General features: G+C 32.0%; 1 protein-coding gene across 1 annotated transcript; it reads left to right on the top strand.

Moving 5' to 3' along the window:
• Positions 1-17,161: 17,161 nt before the first annotated feature.
• LOC131633845 (uncharacterized) lies at positions 17,162-18,264 on the top strand. The gene is made up of 4 exons (XM_058904528.1): positions 17,162-17,523; positions 17,610-17,684; positions 17,764-17,892; positions 18,199-18,264. Exons 1-4 carry the CDS (start codon positions 17,422-17,424, stop codon positions 18,262-18,264), a joined length of 372 nt encoding a protein of 123 aa, XP_058760511.1. The 5' UTR covers positions 17,162-17,421.
• Positions 18,265-22,211: the final 3,947 nt, after the last annotated feature.

Here is a 22,211-nt window from a genome sequence, read left to right as displayed (position 1 = left end):
TATTGTTGTAGACCATTTATTTTGGTTGCTACTATTCTTTGCCTCACAAATTGATATTGAATTTTGTCGTAATTCACAACAACATTCACAACAATATTGAATATAATTGATTTTAACAAAAAATAAATTTGGTAGAATTGGAAAAAACCAAAATCAAATTTACACTCCAACCTTCTAATCGAGGTCATTTTTGAAGGCGTGCAAGGCGAACTACTTTACATGATCTCATATTTATTAAAATTAAATTATAGCTGAATTATTATTTATCAAATTAAATTATAATTAAATAAAATCTTATATTAGTTTTATTATATTAAACTATGACTAACCAATACATGATCTCTAAAAACTTCAGACCGCCTTTATTGGGGATACTACTTGGATGTGAAATTGTTATTGTCCCGTTAATTTATTGTTTACTCAATTTTTGTCTCCAATGAGTCAAAGAGTGTAATATGCTTTTTGTTGCACTTGAGGGCAATTACAATAAGATCACATGCTTAGCCATAAATAATTAGTAGGAAAGTTAAGAAGATAACCTCTCATTAGCAAATCTGGTGTAAAAGGAAAATTCCATGAATTCGTTCATAATTGTCGTTGTTTTAAGGGAAAAATGCTCATAAATCATAATTATTCTTCTTTTAAAAATTTAAGATTATATCAATTACTTTTTTTTCTCTAATTATATCCACATCTTATCAATTATTTTACTTTTGTACTATTAAAAAACTTAAGTACAATAAAAATACAGGAGTGTGGATTCGAATATTTGACATCTCACTTGTTTATCTTTAAAGAATAAATTTAAACCATTAAACAACTTGACAAAAAAAAAAAAATACAGCAAAAACAAAAATAGAAGAAACAAAAATAAAAGAATGGAATCGGAAAGGGGCTGTAACCACTTGATAGTAGAAATGACATTCAAATCAGATTAGAGGTCCAATGAGTGAGATACTATAAAAAAAAGAAAATAAACATTAAGTGTTGGAATATTTTGTTATATATTTTGTTTAATTATCATTTTAATATATTAATTTTAATATATTGTATATAAATATATTTATTTAATTATATTATATATTATAAATCAAAGCAAAGTAATCTCAAAGCAAAGTATCCAAGTTCTTCTATGAAGAGTTAGAAAGGAAATCAATCAAACAAAAACAACCAATCTATAATTTAAAAACAACCAACCTCTCTGGGACTATTGTAGGCCGTGTGGTTTAAGGTCGAACCATAATAATTTGTTGCTGTGGAATCTCTAAACCTTATATCTTTATTTTTTTCATCTTTTATGTGGTTTAATCTCTACTTTTACTCTCTTCTTAAAATCAACCAACCTAAAATCAACTGTTTCCTAATTTTTTTTATGAAATCTAAATACCTCAATTCGCTCTCTTCTTATGTTTGAAGTCGTTTATTTGATTATATAAATTTAAATATTGAGTAAATGTTATTGTTGACTTTTTTTTTTATAAATAACGAGAGCTTTAATTTGGTTATCTTACCATACATAAAGATCACCATTCTCAATATACTAAACACACCCAATGTTGCTTATTTCCCCTCAAATTTGAGAAGTGATAACCATAAGAAGTCTTAGTTGAGCAATAGTCACAAGCAAACATGTGCTTGTTACCCAATTCAATTGGTAATAGAGTTTCATTAGTCTTTGTACTTATTCCTGATGTATAAATTTTGTATCCCATAAAAAGAAAAAAACTCTCCAAAGGTTTAAGTCATGGGTAGCACTTGCGGCCAAGCCAACCTTATGGTCAAGTTTAAACATATTGGGAGAGTCTTGTCCATAATCACTCTCATGAAACACTCTAATATCAATAAGTATATGTATTTCTAATATTTTTTACTTATTCCTGATGTATAAATTTTGTATCCCATAAAAAGAAAAAACTCTCCAAAGGTTTGAGTCATGGGTAGAACTTGCGGCCAAGCCAACCATATGGTCAAGTTTAAACATATTGGGAGAGTCTTGTCCATAATCACTCTCATGAAAGACTCTAATATCAATAAATATATGTATTTCTAATATTTTTTACTTATTCCTGACGTATAAATTTTGTATCCCATAAATAGAAAAAACTCTCCAAAGGTTTGAGTCATGGGTAGCACTTGCGGCCAAGCCAACCCTATGGTCAAGTTTAAACATATTGGGAGAGTCTTGTCCATAATCACTCTCATGAAAGACTCTAGTATCAATAAGTATATGTATTTCTAATATTTTTTATACATCGATGTGTCTTAGATCTTAAGGTTGTAAAATTTATTTTTGTTTTTGATGTTTGATAACATGCTTATTTTATTAAGTTGTTGTAATATAGTTGTTGATAAGTTTGATAGTTAGTCGAGGAGTCGACTAATAGCCTACAATTATAAATTTATTTTCATTTCAAACGATAACGTCAAAGATGAACTACATTCCTCAAGAGTGAGTCTTTGACTTATCTAAAGAGTATATAGTTTCTCAACGGTGAGTTCTTTAACTTATCTAAAGAGTATTAAGTACGATATTGCATTTTTGAATGAACTACTAAACTAAAAAATGTATAAGTAAAGATAAAGTTTCGTTAAGTCAGTTCAGTTGGTAGCTGTGCAGAGTTATCACATGCAGGATCGCGGGTTCGAACCCAAGACATCTTACTACGTGGTGCCTTATATTTGAATTGTTTCCATTGTCTCGTGACATTATAAACATTGGACACAAGTAAAAATTTCGAATTATCACATTTTAGAAGTTTTTGATTGATTTTAACACTTGTCTCGTGACATTATAAACATTGGACATAAGTAAAAATTTCGAATTATCACATTTTAGAAGTTTTTGATTGATTTTAGGGATAAATAGCTTTCACCCCCCTGCAATAGTAGCGTGTTTTGATTTTTCCCCTGCTATTAAAAAAAATTTAGTCTTCGCCCCTTAGAAAAAAGATTATGTTTTCAGACTCCCCCTATTCCATGTTTTAATTAACTTTTTTAATATTTGTTAGGAATTTGCTTAGTTTTTTTAATTATTGCATTATCTATATATAATTATTGCTCAATTTTTTAAATTATTACATTATCTATATATAGTTATTGTTCAGTTTTTTTAATTATTAATTATTGCTCAGTTTTATAATTGAAAAATATAATTAGTTTTATAATTATTGCATTATCTATACTTATTTTATTTAGTTAATATATACAATAAATAAAATCATTTTTAAAAATTCAGTTATAAATAAAAGTTAATTGTGTTAAATTAATTGTGTTATAAATCATTTTTATATATTTTTTTATAATGATTCTAATATATATTACATAAAACAAAAAAAATTATAAATTAATATGTATAAACAAACAAAATTATAAACAAACAAAAAAAATTTCCCTTTGGTACAGTTTTTTTAATTCTTAATAATATGTACAGTTTTTTAGTTTATTAATTAATATATACAAAAATGAAGTTTATAAAAAAATAAAGTTTATAAAAAAATAAATTTTCTAAAAGTATATATATTAATATGTACCGTTTTTTCTAAAAAATTATTCATTTTATATGTACAGTTTTTTTTATAAAAATTATTCCCTAAACTTATTAATTTGAAATTATATACAACATTTTAGTAAATTATTTATTTAATAAATTATTAAATAATACATTAATAAAATTAAACATATATATATTATTGAAAAAGAATGGAGCATTAATATATAGAACTCCTTTGTAATTATTTACACCTAAACATGAATGATTTGGTGGTAAGCTTGCAGCGCTGTTACCTTTGTGACCTGGACGTTTCGATTTTTTGCAAATTGGGTCTTCCCAATTTAAACCATGAAGCAGTGCAATTATTTGTAAAATAAATAAATTAAATGGTACGCTATCATGTGGAACTAGTTAGAGAAATCAAAAGCCAAAATTGTGTTTTAAAAACAATAATTTTTTAATATTTCTAAAAATTTAAATGTGCTAATTTTCAACACAAAATTTATATATTAATTTTCTTAATCAATGTTTCAAAAGTATTTATATTTAGCATTTTTCTTAAACAAATGAAAGAGGAGGGCAGGAGGATGAAACACAGCTCGTGGTAGGAGGATGAAGCTTGTGTGTACGGAAGTGTATAAGGAAAAATGGCAGGTCCTACTAGCAACCTCACAAAAATTCAACATTAAAGTGCAAAACTGAATATGTTTTCCAAATCAAAACAAAACCATAGAGGCATAGTGGACCTCAATATCACATAACAAAGGCCCAAGTATTTTTGAAATTCTTGCAACATTCCATGGTCTTTACTCCTTCGTTCAAAACTATAAATTAATTTAATTATTTTACATAACTTAAAAGATAATTAATTTGTTTGTGATATGAATTTTGGCTATTCTTATTAAATTGTATTTTAGTGTGTGAAAGAAATTATAAGAATTTTAAATATAAAGAATAACAAATAGTAATGTATGTAGGGACGATCCAATCAATATGAAAATCTGTTTTAATTAAAAATATATACTTAAATTAAAAAATATTATTACAATATTAAAACTAACATATCAAAAATACAATTAAAAATAAATTTAATTATAATTTAATCATTTTTTTATAGAAAATGTAAATTATTTTTACACCGTCAATCAATAACAATCATGTATCCTACCAAATCACTATGTAAATTTTAAATTATTGATATGATTTGACAGTTTAAAATAATTTGATTGGATGTCTGTATAATATTTTTTACATTGACAGCGCACTACTATTAAACTCTTTTTTTTATATATTAAATTTTTATTATATATAATATTTTTTATATATATATTAGATTTTTATTGTATAGGATTACCTCTGATGCATGAAGTTTTTATAAAATAAAAAAATCTTATATAAAGGAACAATGAAATCTCGAAAGTGAAATCTTACAATAAGAGAGAAATGAAATTTCCAGAAATTTCGAGCTTTTAACATGGTTGACTTATGGTTGCTAAATCAAACTGAAAGATCATAAATAAATCGAAGACCTTGGGCGGTAAACTTCTAAAAGCTACGTGTAATTGTGTATCCCCCATTCTGCTTTCTATGAAGCAAATTTTGGTCACAGTCCTAGTTATAATTGACTTACTATTTAGAAATCTCTTAAATGGTTTGTAGATGGAAGATTGAAGATGGTAGCATCGTGAGACTGTGATGTCTTAGATACTAAAATATTTATTTTAGAAGAAATAAAAAAAAGGTAGAAAATAGAGTAGAAATAAGAGATAAAAACAAGAATAAGAAAATACATAAAGATAAGCAACAAAATAATATAAATAAAGAAAATAGAGAGAATAGATAAAGAAATCACAGGAAAGAATTATATTGGTTTTCATTAACCATTTAGTCTATTCAATTTCTTTTGAGATTTCTACTAATAATAGAGAAGGTAAAAGGTAATTTGGCTTATACTTTTATGAGTATCGTAAAAAATATTTATAATAAACAGGATAAAAATATGAAAAATGAGGACAGGTAAAAATACAACAGCTCTCACAGAATTTTCAATAAAAAAAACATTTATAAAAGAATTGAGAGAAGAAAATGATGAAAGAGTTTCTATTTAGAAAATGAATGTGTTTGAAATGAGGAGAAGACTCCTTTTATATATATATATATATATATATATATATATATATATATATATATATATATATATATATATATATATATATATATATATATATATATATATATATATATATATATATATATATATATATATATATATATATATATATATATATATATATATATATATATATATATATATATATATATATATATATATAGGGGACGACTCAAGTGAAAACACTTGGTTATTATGAGAAATGAGAACAATAAATCACGACCATTAAATTTTGATTTTGTTGCTTTTAATGGACTGAATTGGTTTCTCTTTCTATGTTGATTTAAAATAAATACTAAGGATCATAGAAAGAGAAATCAATCCAGTCTATTAAAATCAACAAAACCTGAATTTAATGATCGTGATTCATTGTTCTTATTTCTCATAATAACCAAGTGTTCTCACTTGAGTCGTCCCCTATATATATATATATATATATATATATATATATATATATATATATATATATATATATATATATATATATATATATATTTATGAGTTATTTTAATAAGTTAATCTATTTGATCCATGTATTAATCGATCAACCAAGCTAAATTTATATATAAAAAAATTGGCTAGAAAAAGAAACAATACATGAGTTAATCAATTAGATCCATGAATTAATCGATTAACCAAGTTAAATTAGGAAAGTTGGAATTTTTGAGTCACTTAATCGATTATTATCCCCATTGATCGATTAGGAGGCAATGCACTTTAATTTAATCGATTAAAAAGACCTTTTAATCAATTAAACAATGTATTTTGACCTTCGTAATTGATTAAACAAGCTTCTAATCAATTAAGCACTTGCTTGGATGGTTTTTAGAAGATTTATCAAAAGAAAAGAGGTTTGAAAATATTTTGTGTGTGTATTTGATTTTCTTAGTATCTCAATACTTTTGTTATTTTTACAATAACCTGCTCAAGACTAGGAAAAATCCTAATCACATAATTAGGCGAGCTTTCACACTTTCACACCTTCAAATCTTCAAAATTCAAGATCATAATTTCAAGTCTTCAAGTTTTGTTGCTTGATTCACGAATGGCTAGAATTTTGACTGAAATATGATATCTTTGACTGATAGGCTTAATATATTTCTTCTTTGATTGATGTCATCATTAGGAATCATTTAAAGAGCCTTCATGATTTAAACCATTTTGAGCACACGAGCCTCTTCGAAGTTAGGCTAGACCAAACTTCTTTGTTCCAATTTGTGTGTCTTTAAACACGGGGTATCGAAAATCTTTGATAGTACTAGTTGGTTTACACCTTTCTAGTGTTAGACGAAGACAAATTATCTAGAGGGGTGAATAGATAGATCCCAAGTTAAAAATAAACTTTAAAAATCCTGTTTTAAAACTATGAGAACTATGGCAAACAGAAGACACTCGGATAAACCAAATTATCAAACACTTGATGTGTAATAAATGTTGACCATAATTTTCTTATGGTTTTATTGATTTAAAATCAAATTATAATCTTATAGATTGTAATCAACAGTTTTGAAATTATAAAGAGTTTATCTAGCCGTGTCGATTGCACAACCAACGAATTCAACAATTTTCAATTGAATGTAAATCAGAGAGATAGAGAGAGAAAGATGACACAAGGATTTGTTTTGGCAGTTCACCAATCGTCCTTGCTATGGCTACGTCTGCTCCAATTCCAAATGGAATTAGAATATCAATCTTACTTTGCAAAATCTATTTACAACAAAAAAAGTAGCAATACAACCCTACAACCCCAATGCTTGATGTTGATTCTAACTCTTTCTCTTTCCTTGATCTTGAGCTCAATCAAGCAACCCGAAAATACTAATTGATCCATCGATTACCGCCACTTCTTCAAAAAATCACATTCTTCAAAGCTTTCACTCAGATGAATTCAATTGCGAATTATCGGGACCCAATATTTCCAAACAATCCTCCCGTTACCGTTACTTCTTCGAGAGAACCACCTTCTTCGAAGCTTTCACTCGACTGAATCCGAATTTCAAAATCTTCTACAAAACCCCCAAATCAATACCTTGATCTTGGAGGACAAACTCTAACTGGTTTTTCCTAATGAAACCCCTAAAGATTATCAACCCAATTTATAATTCAACAACCTAAATTGGACGTTATCAATCTAAAGCTAGATAAAACTCAACAAGAATGATTTTGTGTAATTGTTGTGTGTATGCGTAGATGAGAGATTGAATATCAAGCTAACTCTATATATGTTTATAATTTCATCAAGTTTGAAATGATGCATGTATAAGGTATTTATATGTGTGCAAGTTGGAGCCAAAAAGATAACTAGATGTTTAGAAAAGAATTCAAAATTTCAAAAGAAATTACACGTGTCGTCACATGTAAGTCATATGTTGACTCATTTTGACACATGTGTTAACACATGCAAACCATAAGTCGACTCATTGAAGAAAAGTTTCTACTATGTGTCGACCTAAAAAGCCTTATGAGTCGACTCATGCAAACAAAAGCTACAGGCTTTAAAAAGAAAGCACGTTTGCCTTTTTTATTGCTTGAGGATTGTATTCCTAAAATATATGCATACATAGTGTGATGACAAAAGGGTTATGGATTTTATCGTACTTTCTTCACCTTATTTATACAAAGGAGGAATTTTACAATACTTACTCAATAATATCTTCTTATGTTTTAACAAAACATCAAAAATTTGAACAACCTTAATATTGTAAAATGTGTACTTTCATTTGTTAAACTTTGAATTAGTATTCAAATATATGTGTATGAACATTGGACACTTATTGGATAACTCTGATTTTTTCAATTTCAAAACATGTTTCCCTTCTCTTTCATCACTTAATATTTTATGACATATTTTATTAGGGTAATGTTAACTTGTGCCCTAAGGGAACATGTTAAGAGTTAAATTAAAATTTTATTGAAAATTGTATAATATTTTTATTAAAACTTAATAATTAATATTTTCATTGCATTTTTTGTGAAGGAAAGGATGGTGAACTTAATTTACTTCCTCATCATGGTGAACCATTAAAATTACCATTGATTTAATAATAAATAAATGCAATGGTTATGATTGATTGTAGGTAACCGATTATTCAAGTAATATTAAAGAAACAAATATTTACACTTATACCCATATATATATATATATATATATATATATATATATATATATATATATATATATATATATATATATATATATATATATATATATATATATATATATAGGGAGCGTATCCAGTGAGAACTGTTATTTATATGAGAAACGAGAACTATTAATATAAACCATCAGATTTAATTAATGGATAAGATTTAAATAATTAAAATAAAGTATGATGCACATGATCCAAATAATAAGTTGAGGGCAGTTAAGATTAGATATTTCAGTCCAAACCAAAAATGGCAATATTTTATTCTTCCTTTTAGTCAATAATTTTTTTCCAGAATTTTCTTTACTATTTCTGTTAAAATAAATAAAATATCACTATTTTCAATTATAATTTCAAATCTCGCTTGTCCTATTTGAAAACTTAAGCTTTTATGAATTTTTTTTCTGTACAAATATGGCTGTTGGCACCAATAAATTTCAATTATAATTGAAGAAATGTTTACATAATATGAAGCTTAGATTTATGTTGGTTTTATATCTCAAGTTCAAGTTTCAATTACGGTATTCTATTATTCTGTACCTTGTTTGGATTTTTTATTTCTTTCTACTTTTTCTGTACCTTCTTGAGAGGGACTTATTTTCATTTGGGTAGAACCATGGCTTGGCTAGTAAAGTCAAATATTACAAGGGCACACTTGAATGAACATGAAAAAATAATAACTTAAAAGATAAAATGAATTATAATACAAAATTTATATAAACTTCTAAATCTCATTAACAAAAAATTGTTAATTGGAATGGAATTCATTACGATTGAGAGAAATACGAGGAAAAAAAAGTGATTAATAGAAGAAAAAAAAGTTTAGAATGACAAGTATAAAGCCAACAACAAAAGATGAATACCTATGAGGCAATGAATAATAGACTACCTTTAGACAGTTCTTGATATTAGAAGACAATAAAGTTATTGATATTAGAAGACAGTATATAAATTCCAGTAGATTTTGAAGGAAGATGCAATTAATGATTGAGTGTAATTTTAGTATAAAAAATTATTATTTGGTAGGCAAAGAGTATCATACTCACTATATCAAATTTGTCTTTTAGCAGCACCCCTACTAAAGCGCTTTTAGTAAAAAGCGCTGGTATAGGTTGCGCTAAAAACAAAATAAAAAAACACGCTAAAAAAGCGCTCTTAAAGGTGGGGGGTTACGAAAGCGCTTTCAAAAAGCGCTCTTATAGGCTGGGGTACGAAAGCGCTTTCAAAAAGCGCTCTTATAGTGGGGGGTACGAAAGCGCTTTCTGAAAGCGCTCTTATAGGGGGCTTATGAAAGCGCTTTCAAAAGCGCTCTTATAGGAGGTGGGGTACAAGAGCGCTTTTATCCTAAAAAGCGCTGGTATAGCCTTAGTTACGAAAGCGCTTTTCAAAAGCGCTGTCATACCCTTTTTAAAATTAAAATTTTTAAAAACAAATTATACTAAACGCGCTTCATCGTTTCCAAATCCCTAATTTCTTCATTGCTGCCCACAGAAAACTGAAAATCTTTGAACTCAGAAAACTCAGAAAATCATTTCATCTGAAAATCGAATTCAAATCGTTTCCATCGTTGCCCACCATTTCAACTCAGAAAACTCACCATCTCATAAAATCGTGAGCCACCATTCTCCGTTCTCAATCGTCTTCTTCTCATCGTCTTCTGCTCTTTGCTTGTTCTCATCGTCTTCTTCTCTGGGCTTTTGTTCAGATTATTCGAGAGACACATACAGGTAAAGGTTCTTTCTCTGAGATACATTCAATTTACCTACTCTGTGGTTTAGACTATTTAGGAGTTTTGGAATGCATATATTTTCCCTACTTAGCTCCTAGTATTTTGTTACGAAGTAGAAATGGTTGTTGGATAACTCTAAGTTTGAGTCTTGTATGAATTACGAATGGTGACTGTGTGGCTCTATTGGAGTGTTGGGATAGAAAATAATTGTATTTGGTTCTGCTGTATCAGTGCTTCGTAAAACATCCCTTACCCACAATTCTTCTTTTATTATTCTAAAGTAAATTTTGCTGTTACCAAAATCCCACGTTTTTGTTTGATTAAAGATACCCAATTCAACCCTCTTTTCTTTCATTAGAATTCCGGTAAAGCTAACTACTATAACATAAAGAACTTGGCAGTTGTATTTCTAACCTTACTTTAGAGCACGCCTTCAATTCTCATGTTTTGTATGGCTCGAAATACTCACATTAGCATAGTTATGTGTCGGGTTTGAGTATAACTATTGGTGGTTCTTTTTGCTAAGTGTTTGATAATCCATATATTGTATTAGATTGGGTTTGAATGATATTGTGCTTCTCTTTGAGTTTTGGTTTTGGTTCATGTTCATGGCTGCCCGAGTTCGTTGTGTAGACATGTTTGAAGTGAACTTAAGTATGCGTTAATAGGTTGGTGTAGTGGCTTCCCGGTTTCTAAGTTAATTGATTCAAAGGTGGTTGGAATTGATCTCATGTTTTGAAGTGGAATTAAGTCATATTTTGTATTGATATTATTTGATTTTGATTCTAAAGACATCGTTGAGCTTTGATATTTGAATATGCATGATTTTGGTTGATCGATAGATCTTTTGGCTATGGTTGAGTTTACTTTCTTTCATCTTGAACTTGTTTGAAGTGAATTTTGAGAGCCAATTTATACGTATATCATGGCTGTCCGGGATGTTGGTTTAGGGATTTAGAACTTGTTTTGAACCCAATTTCTCATGGTACAATGTGACTTCTTGCATCTTGTTTCATTTTTGGTTTGAAAATTGTGTTAGTTTGTGAGTTTACTTGAATTTAAATGCATTTGACATAATGATACAATGCTGATTTTTTTAAGCTATGGATTATGACCTAATTTTTATATTCTTCAATTAAGTTTTTTATTTTATATTTTTTAGGAATATCTTTGCTAGATAGGGGTTACTTGTGAAGAGTGAAAGTTTGATCTCATTCAAGAAGTTGCTTACTACTATACAGGTAATTAATTGTTCTCTCTCGCCAAAGTAATATGTTGCGTTTTATTGCTTCTGATTCATTCCGTGTATCCTTTGCGTTTTGACAGAAACGCATTATACCGTTCTGTTCCTTAATAATTAGTTGTTTTTGTTTAGCTTAATTAATTAAGACATGAGTGTAATACTCATTATTCCGACATGTGGAATATTCTCTGATTTTTAAGTGATGAACTTACTAACTTTGTAACTTTTAGATTATATTAAGTAATACTCATTATTCCGACATGTGGAATATTCTTGATGTCAATTTCGTTAATCGTTAAGTGATGAACTTACTAACTTTGTGAATTGAATTCGCCATAGGGGTTACTTGTGAAGAGTGAAAGTTTGACCGTTTTTGTTTAGCTTAATTAAGACATGGATAAGACATGGATGAATTCAAACCGATTGTCGAAAGAGTACGAGAAAGGGGTATGGGAATTCGTTGAGTTTGCGGTTGCGCACTCCGAAGACCCGCTTCGAATGCAGTGTCCTTGCTTGGGTTGCTGTTATGGGGGTAAGGTTGACGGGAATAAGTTGGCATCCCATTTACTACGGTTTGGAATTGATAGAAGTTATACATGTTGGACAATGCATGGTGAGAAAAGTAACGGGAATGCTGAGTCGAGTTGTAATAGGAAGTATGCTTCAAACGACGATTGCACAGACACATACGATTACGATCGAGTCGAAGAGATTGCAGAAGCGCTTGAAGAAGATCTTGCGGATTGTCCCAAAATGTTTGAGAGGTTGGTAAGTGATGCAGAGAAACCGTTGTATGATGGTTGTTCAAAATTCACAAGATTGTCTGCGGTGTTAAAGTTGTACAACTTAAAGGCGGACAATGGATGGTCGGATAAAAGTTTCACAGAGTTATTAGCCCTTATGAAAGATATGCTACCAAAGGATAATGTTCTTCCCAATCGAACGTATGAAGCCAAAAAGATGTTGTCCTCTATTGGCATGAGCTATGATAAGATACATGCATGTCCAAACGATTGCGTTTTGTTTCGAAACGAGTATGCAGCGTTGAATGAGTGTCCTTAAATGTGGTGCCCCTCGATATAAGAAAAAGTTGTCTCCTGCTAAAGTCTTATGGTATTTTCCTATAATTCTGAGATTTAGACGCATGTATCGTAGTGAGACCGATTCAAGACATTTGACTTGGCATGCAGATGAAAGAATTATTGATGGAAAGTTGCGACATCCGGCAGACTCACCATAATGGATGAAAGTTGATACTGATTATCCTGAATTTGGAAAAGAAGCAAGAAACCTTCGGTTGTCATTGTCTACTGATGGAATGAACCCGCATGGTATTCAAAGTATCTCGCATAGCACATGGCCTGTGATTCTTATGATTTATAACCTACCTCCGTGGCTATGTATGAAGCGTAAGTACATGATGTTATCTATGCTAATTTCTGGGCCTAAACAACCAGGGGATGACATAGACATATACTTGGCACCGTTAATCGAAGATTTAAAGTTTTTGTGGGAGAACGGTGTGGAGGTTTACGATGGGTATAGGAAGGAAAGTTTCAACTTGAGGGCGATGTTGTTTGGAACAATTAATGATTTTCCAGCATACAGAAATCTATCCGGGTACAGCAATAAAGGTCAAAAGGCGTGTCCTGTTTGTGAAGATGAAACCGATACGACACGATTGGAGCTTTGTCAGAAGAATGTCTTTCTCGGCCATCGTAGATTCTTAAATTCTAATCATCACTACCGTGGGTGGAGAAAAGCATTCAATGGAAAGGCCGAACATCGTACAGCCTCGCCTTTTTTGTCAGGTGATCAAATTTTTGAAAAGGTGAAAGATGTGAGCACTCAGTTTGGCAAGCCTTTTGCATATTCACTTGTCAAGGGTGGGTGGAAGAAGAAGTCAATTTTTTTTTGAACTTCCATATTGGAAGTCGTTGTACGTAAGAAATTTCCTGGATGTTATGCATATTGAAAAAAATGTATTTGACAACGTCATAGGTACGTTACTCAATATACAAGGAAAGTCTAAGGGTGGCCTCAACATAAGGAAGGACATGGTAAACATGGGAATGAGAACTGAATTGGGACCCGTGACGAAAGGAAAACGAACATATCTGCCACCTGCTATTTACACTCTATCTAGAAAGGAGAAGAAAACATTGTGTAAGTTCCTCAGTGAAGTTAAAGTTCCAGAAGGCCACTCTTCAGATATTAGAAGACTTGTGTCCATGAAAGACCTCAAGTTAAAGAGTTTGAAGACGCATGATTGCCATGTTATAATGGAACACTTTTTACCAATAGGTATACGTTCTATTCTGCCAGAAAAAGTAAGAAGCGCAATAACTAAGCTGTGTTTCTTCTTCAGGTCAATTTGCAGTAAGGTGGTCGATCCAGCGATCTTACCAACATTGCAAAAAGAGATAGTTGTTACTTTATGTGATCTTGAAATGTATTTTCCTCCCTTGTTTTTTGACATAATGGTTCATCTAGTCGTTCATCTTGTGAAAGAGACACAATTGTGCGGACCAGCTTATATGAGATGGATGTACCGTGCTGAACGTTATATGAAAATAAAAGGGTACGTGAAAAACAGAAGTCGACCGGAGGGTTGTATTACCGAACGATACATTGTTGAAGAAGCGGTTGAGTTTTGTACTGAATATCTGTCAAATGTTCAATCAATTGGACTCCCCAAATCTCATATTGTCGAAAAAAAGAAGGAAAAAGGCTAATTGGAAATAAAGTTGTGACAATATCAATGGTCGAACGGGATCAAGCGCACTTGTATGTTCTGCACAATGAGATTGAGGTTGAGCCGTATGTTGAAATGCACAAGGTTGTTCTCCGAGATTTAAATCCAAATAGAAATGAGAACTGGATAGTACGAGAGCACAATCGAAGTTTCATACCGTGGTTTAGGGATCATATTTATTCAAAGTATCGTTCAGATCCTGCTTCAGTAACAGAAAGGTTGAGATGTTTAGCCTATGGTCCAAGTGTAATTGTGCTTTCTTATAGCGCATACGCAATTAATGGATACACATTTTATACCAAAGAACAGGATGATAAAAGTACTATGCAAAATAGTGGTGTTACCTTGGTAGCTGAAGCAATGCACATATCAAGTGCGAATGACTTAAATCCGAAATTTGCAAATTTGTCATATTTTGGGGTTATCGAGCGCATTTTGGTGTTTGATTACGCGAAGTTTCAGATTCCTGTATTTGGTTGCAAGTGGGTTGAAAATAATAGTGGCATACGAATGGATAAGTCAGGATTTTTGCAAGTGGATCTCAATAGGGTGGGGTACAAAGATGAGCCTTTCATTCTAGCCTCTCAAGCTAAACAAGTGTTCTATGTCAATGATCCGACAAGTACGAAATGGTCTATAGTGCTTTTATCTAACAAAATAGTTGATGAAAACATTGAAGATCAAGGTGATATTGGTGTTGGCATTGAATCTTGTACAAGAAACGATCAAAATGAGAATGAATCGTGTACTAGAAATGATCATAATGAGGGTATTTGGATCAATCCAACCGTCCGTGTTGTTAGAGACGCGTAGAACACAATCCTACTAAGAAAAGAAAGAGACGTTAGTGATAAAGGTAATAGTATACATATTCCGACTAATTTGCTTTATTCAATGTGTACCGATTGTTTTATTCAATAGTATAGTACTTATTCAATTTTGGTGCATATTCTCGTTTTGTACATAACTTTTGAACCATGTATTCGTTTGTTGACTTCTTTACATTTCGGGACTGTTTTTTTATCGGTTTTGCTTCTGCCCATAATAAAAAATCGGGCTTAGGGTCTGAATTTCGGAAAACCGACTTTATTTTTGAGTCCGTGGGGACGTTTTACCATAGCCATGTAAATTTCGTTCAATTCCGACAACTTTCTTTTTTGACGCTTATTTTGATTTGTACCGATTTCGTTTCCGATTTACTTGTACATGCATGGTTTGACTTCCATTTGACTTGTATAGATTGTTAGCTTATTAATAGTGTACTAATGTGCTTTAGTTTGTTTGATACAGGTTCAATGGCTCCGGATAGAGATGCTCCACCTGAAAACTCACAAGAAAACTCACAAGAAAGAGATGCTCAAGAAAGAGATGCTCCGGATACAAATGCTCCACCTGATACTGAAGCAAAAGAAGTTGCGCGAGGCATCACCATTATGAAGGGAATCATTCGACATAGAGACCAAGGATTAGTATACCATTTGGATTGGAATTCTGATAAACAAGCAATTGGTCCTAATTTTGCAAAGTTGACAAGCTATATTGGTACACTTGTTCGTATGCATATTCCGGTCTCCATAGCTAAATGGAATCTGAAAAGCGAAGAGTTGGATGCGAAAAAAAAAGCGATTTGGGACGAGCTTCAGGTATATATCATATATGGTTAATTGTTGTTATTATCTTAACGATAAATTGTTTAAATTACTTATACTAACACACTATGCGTATGTTTTTTTGCAGAGGACTTTTGAGATACTAGATGATCGTAGACGCTACATACTTAGTTTGGCCGGCAAAAGATATAGAGGGTGGAAAGCTTTTTTGACAAACACCTATCTTAAGGATAAAGATGGAAACTTTCTTGAAGAGGCACCGGGACGGCCAAAAAGGTATGAGATCTTCATTGATGAAAAAGATTGGGCTGAGTTTGTAAAGCAAAGAGATGAAGATTTTCGGAAAAGGAGTGCCACGAATAGTGCGAGAGCATCCAAACCCGCGTATCCATACAAAAAAGGGCGTTTGGGATATGCACGCTTAGGGGATAAAATTGTAAGTAAATAGAAATACGTTTTAATTAATTGTCTAAATGTGCATGTTTTATTTGACGATTTTATCATTTGTGTCAATGCATAGTTAGAGGAGACTAAAAGTGAGGAAACTTCACTTCCCGTACATGTGTTGTGGAAGGAAGCTCGTGTGGGCAAGAATCAAGCTGTCGATCCCGATGTTCAGAGAGTTTATACTGAATGTGTAAGTATAATGATGTGTCTTTAATTAAATCAAATGTTTTTTAATATATAAATGATTTTTTATCTCCACTAATAATTATTGAAATGTAAATGAATTACAGGAGACCTTGTCGCAATCGGTATCCACCGGTGAGGGGAGCGTACTTAGTAGAGCACTAGATGCTCCTGAGTATCCCAGTCGAGTGAGGGGTAAGGGTCATGGTGTGACTCCAACCTCTTTTTACAAGAGTCCTAGGAGAAGATCAAATCTTACCAATGAAGAAGTGTTGCAAAAGTTGCAGGAATTGCAAGCACAAGTCTGTGAATTGCAAAGAGATAAAGATATGTATATGAGAGAAAAGTGCAACACTTCATCGGTGAAAGAAACTAGTGATAAGGCTAGTATCAACTGTCAAAGGAAATTTCCCGAGGTAATTATAAATTTTTTTCCTTACAAATTGTTCTATTTTATTAATGATAATGACTTTATATTTACTATTGGTTTAGGGCATTTCATCTTGCCAACTATACTTATCGTCACCGAATTATCGACTAGTTGGCAAGGGAAAAGTGCACAACACTTTGGGAGATTTACTTCACCATAGAACGCTCCCGGATGGACACCTGAAAGTATCGGTGGATGTTGTATTAGATCATGATGCGATGCTACAGGTACCTGACATGGTCTCAGAGACGACATTGCTGCGAGATGCAATAGGATCATTTGTTGCATGGCCCTCGGAGCTCATTACCATTAGTGATGAGGTATATTGAAAACGATTATGAATCATTTAGTTTTCGAATGTCAATTCTAAACCGTTTATTAATTATTTTTTACATTTTAATTTTAGACTGCTCCTATAAAACCCGCAATTAAGGGTAAAGGGATTTTACAGGAGGAGGAGTCTGTTGCATCACTAAAAGAGGTACATTTAAAGTGTTAAGATATAATCTGAATCTAAATCTGCATGATTTTATATTTTACCTAACTTATATGATTTTTAGGCATCCGCTCGGGAGTCACAACAAGTGACGCAGCAAGTTCGTAGCGTACCACCCACTGGTCCTCCGAAGATAGCGGCAAAAAAAGGCGGTGCTTTTGTGCCTCGATACCGGAGGACGCTCGCAACAATTGTTGATATGTCCGATTTGAAGGATGGTGCTTTACGTGAAATCAATATGGATGAAAGTGTCTTCGGTATTGAATTCAAGTCACATATTGCAATTGATGACTTGGAAGAGATTTTTACGCATGAACAACTAGGCGTCGGTAATATGCACTCATACATCCGGTAATATTCACTCATCCGATATATTATTTAATTAGTCCCACAATATAATTTATTTACACATTTCAATGAAAATAATCTAATGTTTATTATGTTTTTATTTAAGGTTGTTGTATGACAGAGTGTTGCGCGGGACTGTATTGTCTAACAGATTCCGTTTCGTGTCTTCCACCCATTGCACTGGAATGGCAATTGCTTTGGAACCGGAATCAGTTAGACAGCTCTTAGTCGATAGATTCATGTCCATCGGCAATTCAGAAAGTCTGCATCTTTGGGCATATAATACCCGACCAGTAGGGTTAGTTTCTCATTCTTGGTTCATCTAATCTCTGTTTCTTTTGTGTATAGCAAAATTTTCATATAACCTATTGTTTTAATTTATAGAGCACACTGGTTGTTTCTTGCTATCAACCCTATAAGAGAAGTCGTGTATTATCTGAATTCGGTAAATGGTGACTGGACCAATTATCCGGCTATGAAGGAAATCGTTGATTTGTAAGTGGGATCGTTCTAAATATTCGTGTATATTTATATATTTACTTATTTGTGGGATTGATCTAAACATGCTTTTATATATTTGTTAATTAGATCAATACAAGTGTTCCGAAGTCAACGGGACGCACAGGTATCCCGGACTAATTCAAACAACATTCCTTGGATCAAAGTGCAGGTACATTATTTTTCACAATTTTGCTTATAATATTTATGCTACTTGATAAAACAAGACAACTATAAAATCTTATTTGTTTTTCTATGTAGTGTCCGCAACAGCGAAATAGTTCAGATTGCGGATACTTTGTTTTGAGGTTTATGAAAGAAATCCTTTAGGCGAATCAATTAGAGATTCCGCTCACGGTATGAATTTATAACTTATGATAATTTCATATAATTTATTACATTTAACTAAATATATCATTCATATTATGTTTTTGTTTTGTAGTACCTTGACGAATTCCGTGCTGCTGGGTACCCGAGACTTAAGTTGGAAGAAATCAAAGAGGATTTGTGTCACTTTTATATTAAGCAATTTTTCATGTAGGATTTGTGTCGATTTGAACTATAATATTATTGATGTTGTAATGATGTATATATATAATTTTGGATATTATAATGGTATTATATTAGTATATATATATATTGTCTTACTGATGGCTGAAATTATATCGTCGAAAATATATTACAGGTCGAAAATATTACAGGTTGAAAACATATTACAGGTCGAAAATATTACAGGTCGACTGGGAGGATTAAATTACAGGCTGCACATTAAAATACCTCATTTAGCAACGACAACGCTTTTAAAAAGTGCTCTTAAAGGTCCACCTACAAAAGCGCTTCTTAGTAAAAGCGCTGCCAAAGAATAATAAAAAAGCATAAAAAAAAACGCAACATACGAAAGCGCTTTTGGAAAAGCGCTCTTATAGGGGGAGATACCAGAGCGCTTTTTCCAGAAAAGCGCTCTTATAGGGGGGGGCCTACCAGAGCGCTTTTTCCAAAAAAGTGCTCTTATAGGGGGGGCCTACCAGAGCGCTTTCTGAAGCGCTTTTGTTACCTACGCTAGCGCTGGCTTTCACAGCGCTTTTAAGCGCTTTTAAAGCCCATAAAAAGCGCTTTTAAAGCCCCAGCGTGTTGTAGTGATATTTTGTTGCTTACCCTCTAATGCTTCAACACCATGCCACAAAAAATTGCTTTGAATTCACTGAATCTCTTTCAAGACTTTAACTAGAGCTTTATAGAAAGACCAAGAATAAGCAGGAATAGCCATTACAATAGCATTTATCAGCACAACTCTTCCTCACATAGGGATATTTCTACCTTTCCACATCGACAACTTATTCCTAAGATTTCTCAAGAGATATTTCCATAAATAGACTTTCCTCGAATTGTCCCCTATCATCACCCCTAAAAATTTACAAGGGAAATGATCAATAGTGCAAGACAAAAATGATGCGGAAACTAACATACTCCTATCACTCATATTGATCCCGTAGATGTTACTTTTGTGAAATTTAACCCTCAATCCAGAAATTTTCTTGAAACCTCCCAAGATGGCCTTCAGACTCCAAAGATAATTGCTTCCTCCATCTCTTAGAATTAAAGTATCCTTTACAAATTGAAAAATGTCAACTTTGACCTCCTCCTTGACACGAAAACCTTTGTACTTTCCCAATTTCCACCGCTCTATTCACCAAGCAAGTTAATCCCTCCATGGCTAATACAAATAAGAACGGGGATAAAGGGCCCCTGCCTAAAGATACAGCTGCTAAAGATACATGCCTCCATCGATATAATCCGCTTGCCACTAAAGCCCATTTTAGCCAGAATAAATCTTAAGTAGTTTAAGCTAACACTATCATACGCCTTTTCATAGTCAACCTTTAGAGGTAAGAAAATTCTATTTTCTCTCTCAGCCAAATTGATAACTTCATTCACCATTAACACTTCATCCATAATATTTCTTCCTGTGAGGAATGCAGATTGCTTGATGGAAATCAACTTCCTAATAACTTTTTTCGTTTTTGAAGATAACAACTTTTCCAAAACCTTATAAAGGCATCCCACTAAATAAATAGATCTATACTCAAAAACGGATTGAGGATTGTTGAATTTAGGAATAAGCGTAAGGAAAAAAGTCGTGCAAGCCTTAATTAACTTAACCCTGGAGTGGAAATCTTGAACAAAAAGAAACCCTTCTTCTTTGATAAAATCCCAATAATTCTTCAAGAAATCAAAGGAAAAACCATTCGTACCAGCACTCTTGCTACCATCACAACTCTAAACTGCCTCTTTAATATCACTCTCCAAAAAAGGTTCCTCCAACATTAACCCATCCTGCTCATTAAGACACTTGAAATCTAGATCTTCGGGTATAAGTCTAGAGAAATTAATTTCCCTAAATAAACTTTCAAAGTGTGACTTAACCACACTCTTCACCTCCTCTACTTCTTCCACTTTTCCACTAGGGGTATCCACCATGTTATTGAAGTTACGTCTATTCATAACTTTCACCGCATCATGAAAGAATCTAGAATTTTGACCCCCCTCCTTCAACCAAATCTGCCCAGACTTTTGTTTTAAGAAAATTTCCTTATTTTATAGATTCTTCCACAACTCATCAGCTGCCTTATCTCTCTCTTCCACTAACTTTAGAATGTTGTTTCCATTATTGTCGACTAACAAATTATCCAAAGCTTTCAAGTTACATTGTCCTCCACTCTCATGTCGATCTAACCAAAAACCTCTTTGTTCCACCTTCTCAAACTGATTTTTAAAAGCTTGAGCTTTTCAATGAGTCTAAAATCCTCTCTACCAACAAACACAATTCTACTATTCCTTCTTAGCGAACTTAGAAAAATAAACATGTTTAAGCCAACAATTGTTAAATCTGAAAGGTTTAGGACCCCAGTCTTTATTGCAACACTTCAACTAAACGAGGCAGTGACCGACGATGTCTCTGTTCCCCACCAAATTCCCAGAGATATTCCAATCACTCACCATATTCTCAGATAACAAAAACTTTCAAGTCTACTCATCGCAGTACTTCCACCATTGAACCAAGTATATCTCGAACCTATTGATGGGATATCAATAAACTCCATATCATCGATGAAACTTCTGAAAGGCTTCATCTCACTGCTTCTTGCATACAACCCCACCCCTAATCTCTCTTCCTTATGAAAGACATCATTAAAATAACCACCTAGACACCATCCTCACTTAAACCATTCCTTCTCCTTTGAACTAGATCCCTCCATATAATCCTCCTAGCCGCAAAAGAGCAAGATGCGTAAACATTTACCAAGTTAAACTATACATTTTATATGACGAAGCCAAGATCGAGTTTCACATTAAATTTGTACATGCAACAAGATGATGCATGGCCTAAAGTATTAACAAGAACATTGAGGACTTCCAAGTTTATGTGCACGAAGAAGTGTTCCCCTTCTACAAAGCTGCAATGTTTTGTAGTTTGTCAAGTATTTAAACCAAATCTTCACAATAATATATTCATAAATACTTTTTCTTTCGTTAAAACACAATAAATCGGATAGAATAGAATATTCTTCTTGTAATTTAGTTTGATTCTCAATACTTATATTTGTTATTATTTGTAATTACTCTCTTAGGTTTGACTTTACCTATTGTAACCATATATATATATAT

Source organism: Vicia villosa, unplaced genomic scaffold, assembly GCF_029867415.1.
Source record: "Vicia villosa cultivar HV-30 ecotype Madison, WI unplaced genomic scaffold, Vvil1.0 ctg.001179F_1_1_3, whole genome shotgun sequence".
NCBI lineage: Eukaryota > Viridiplantae > Streptophyta > Magnoliopsida > Fabales > Fabaceae > Vicia > Vicia villosa.
This window is presented reverse-complemented; position numbering and strand designations above follow the sequence as displayed.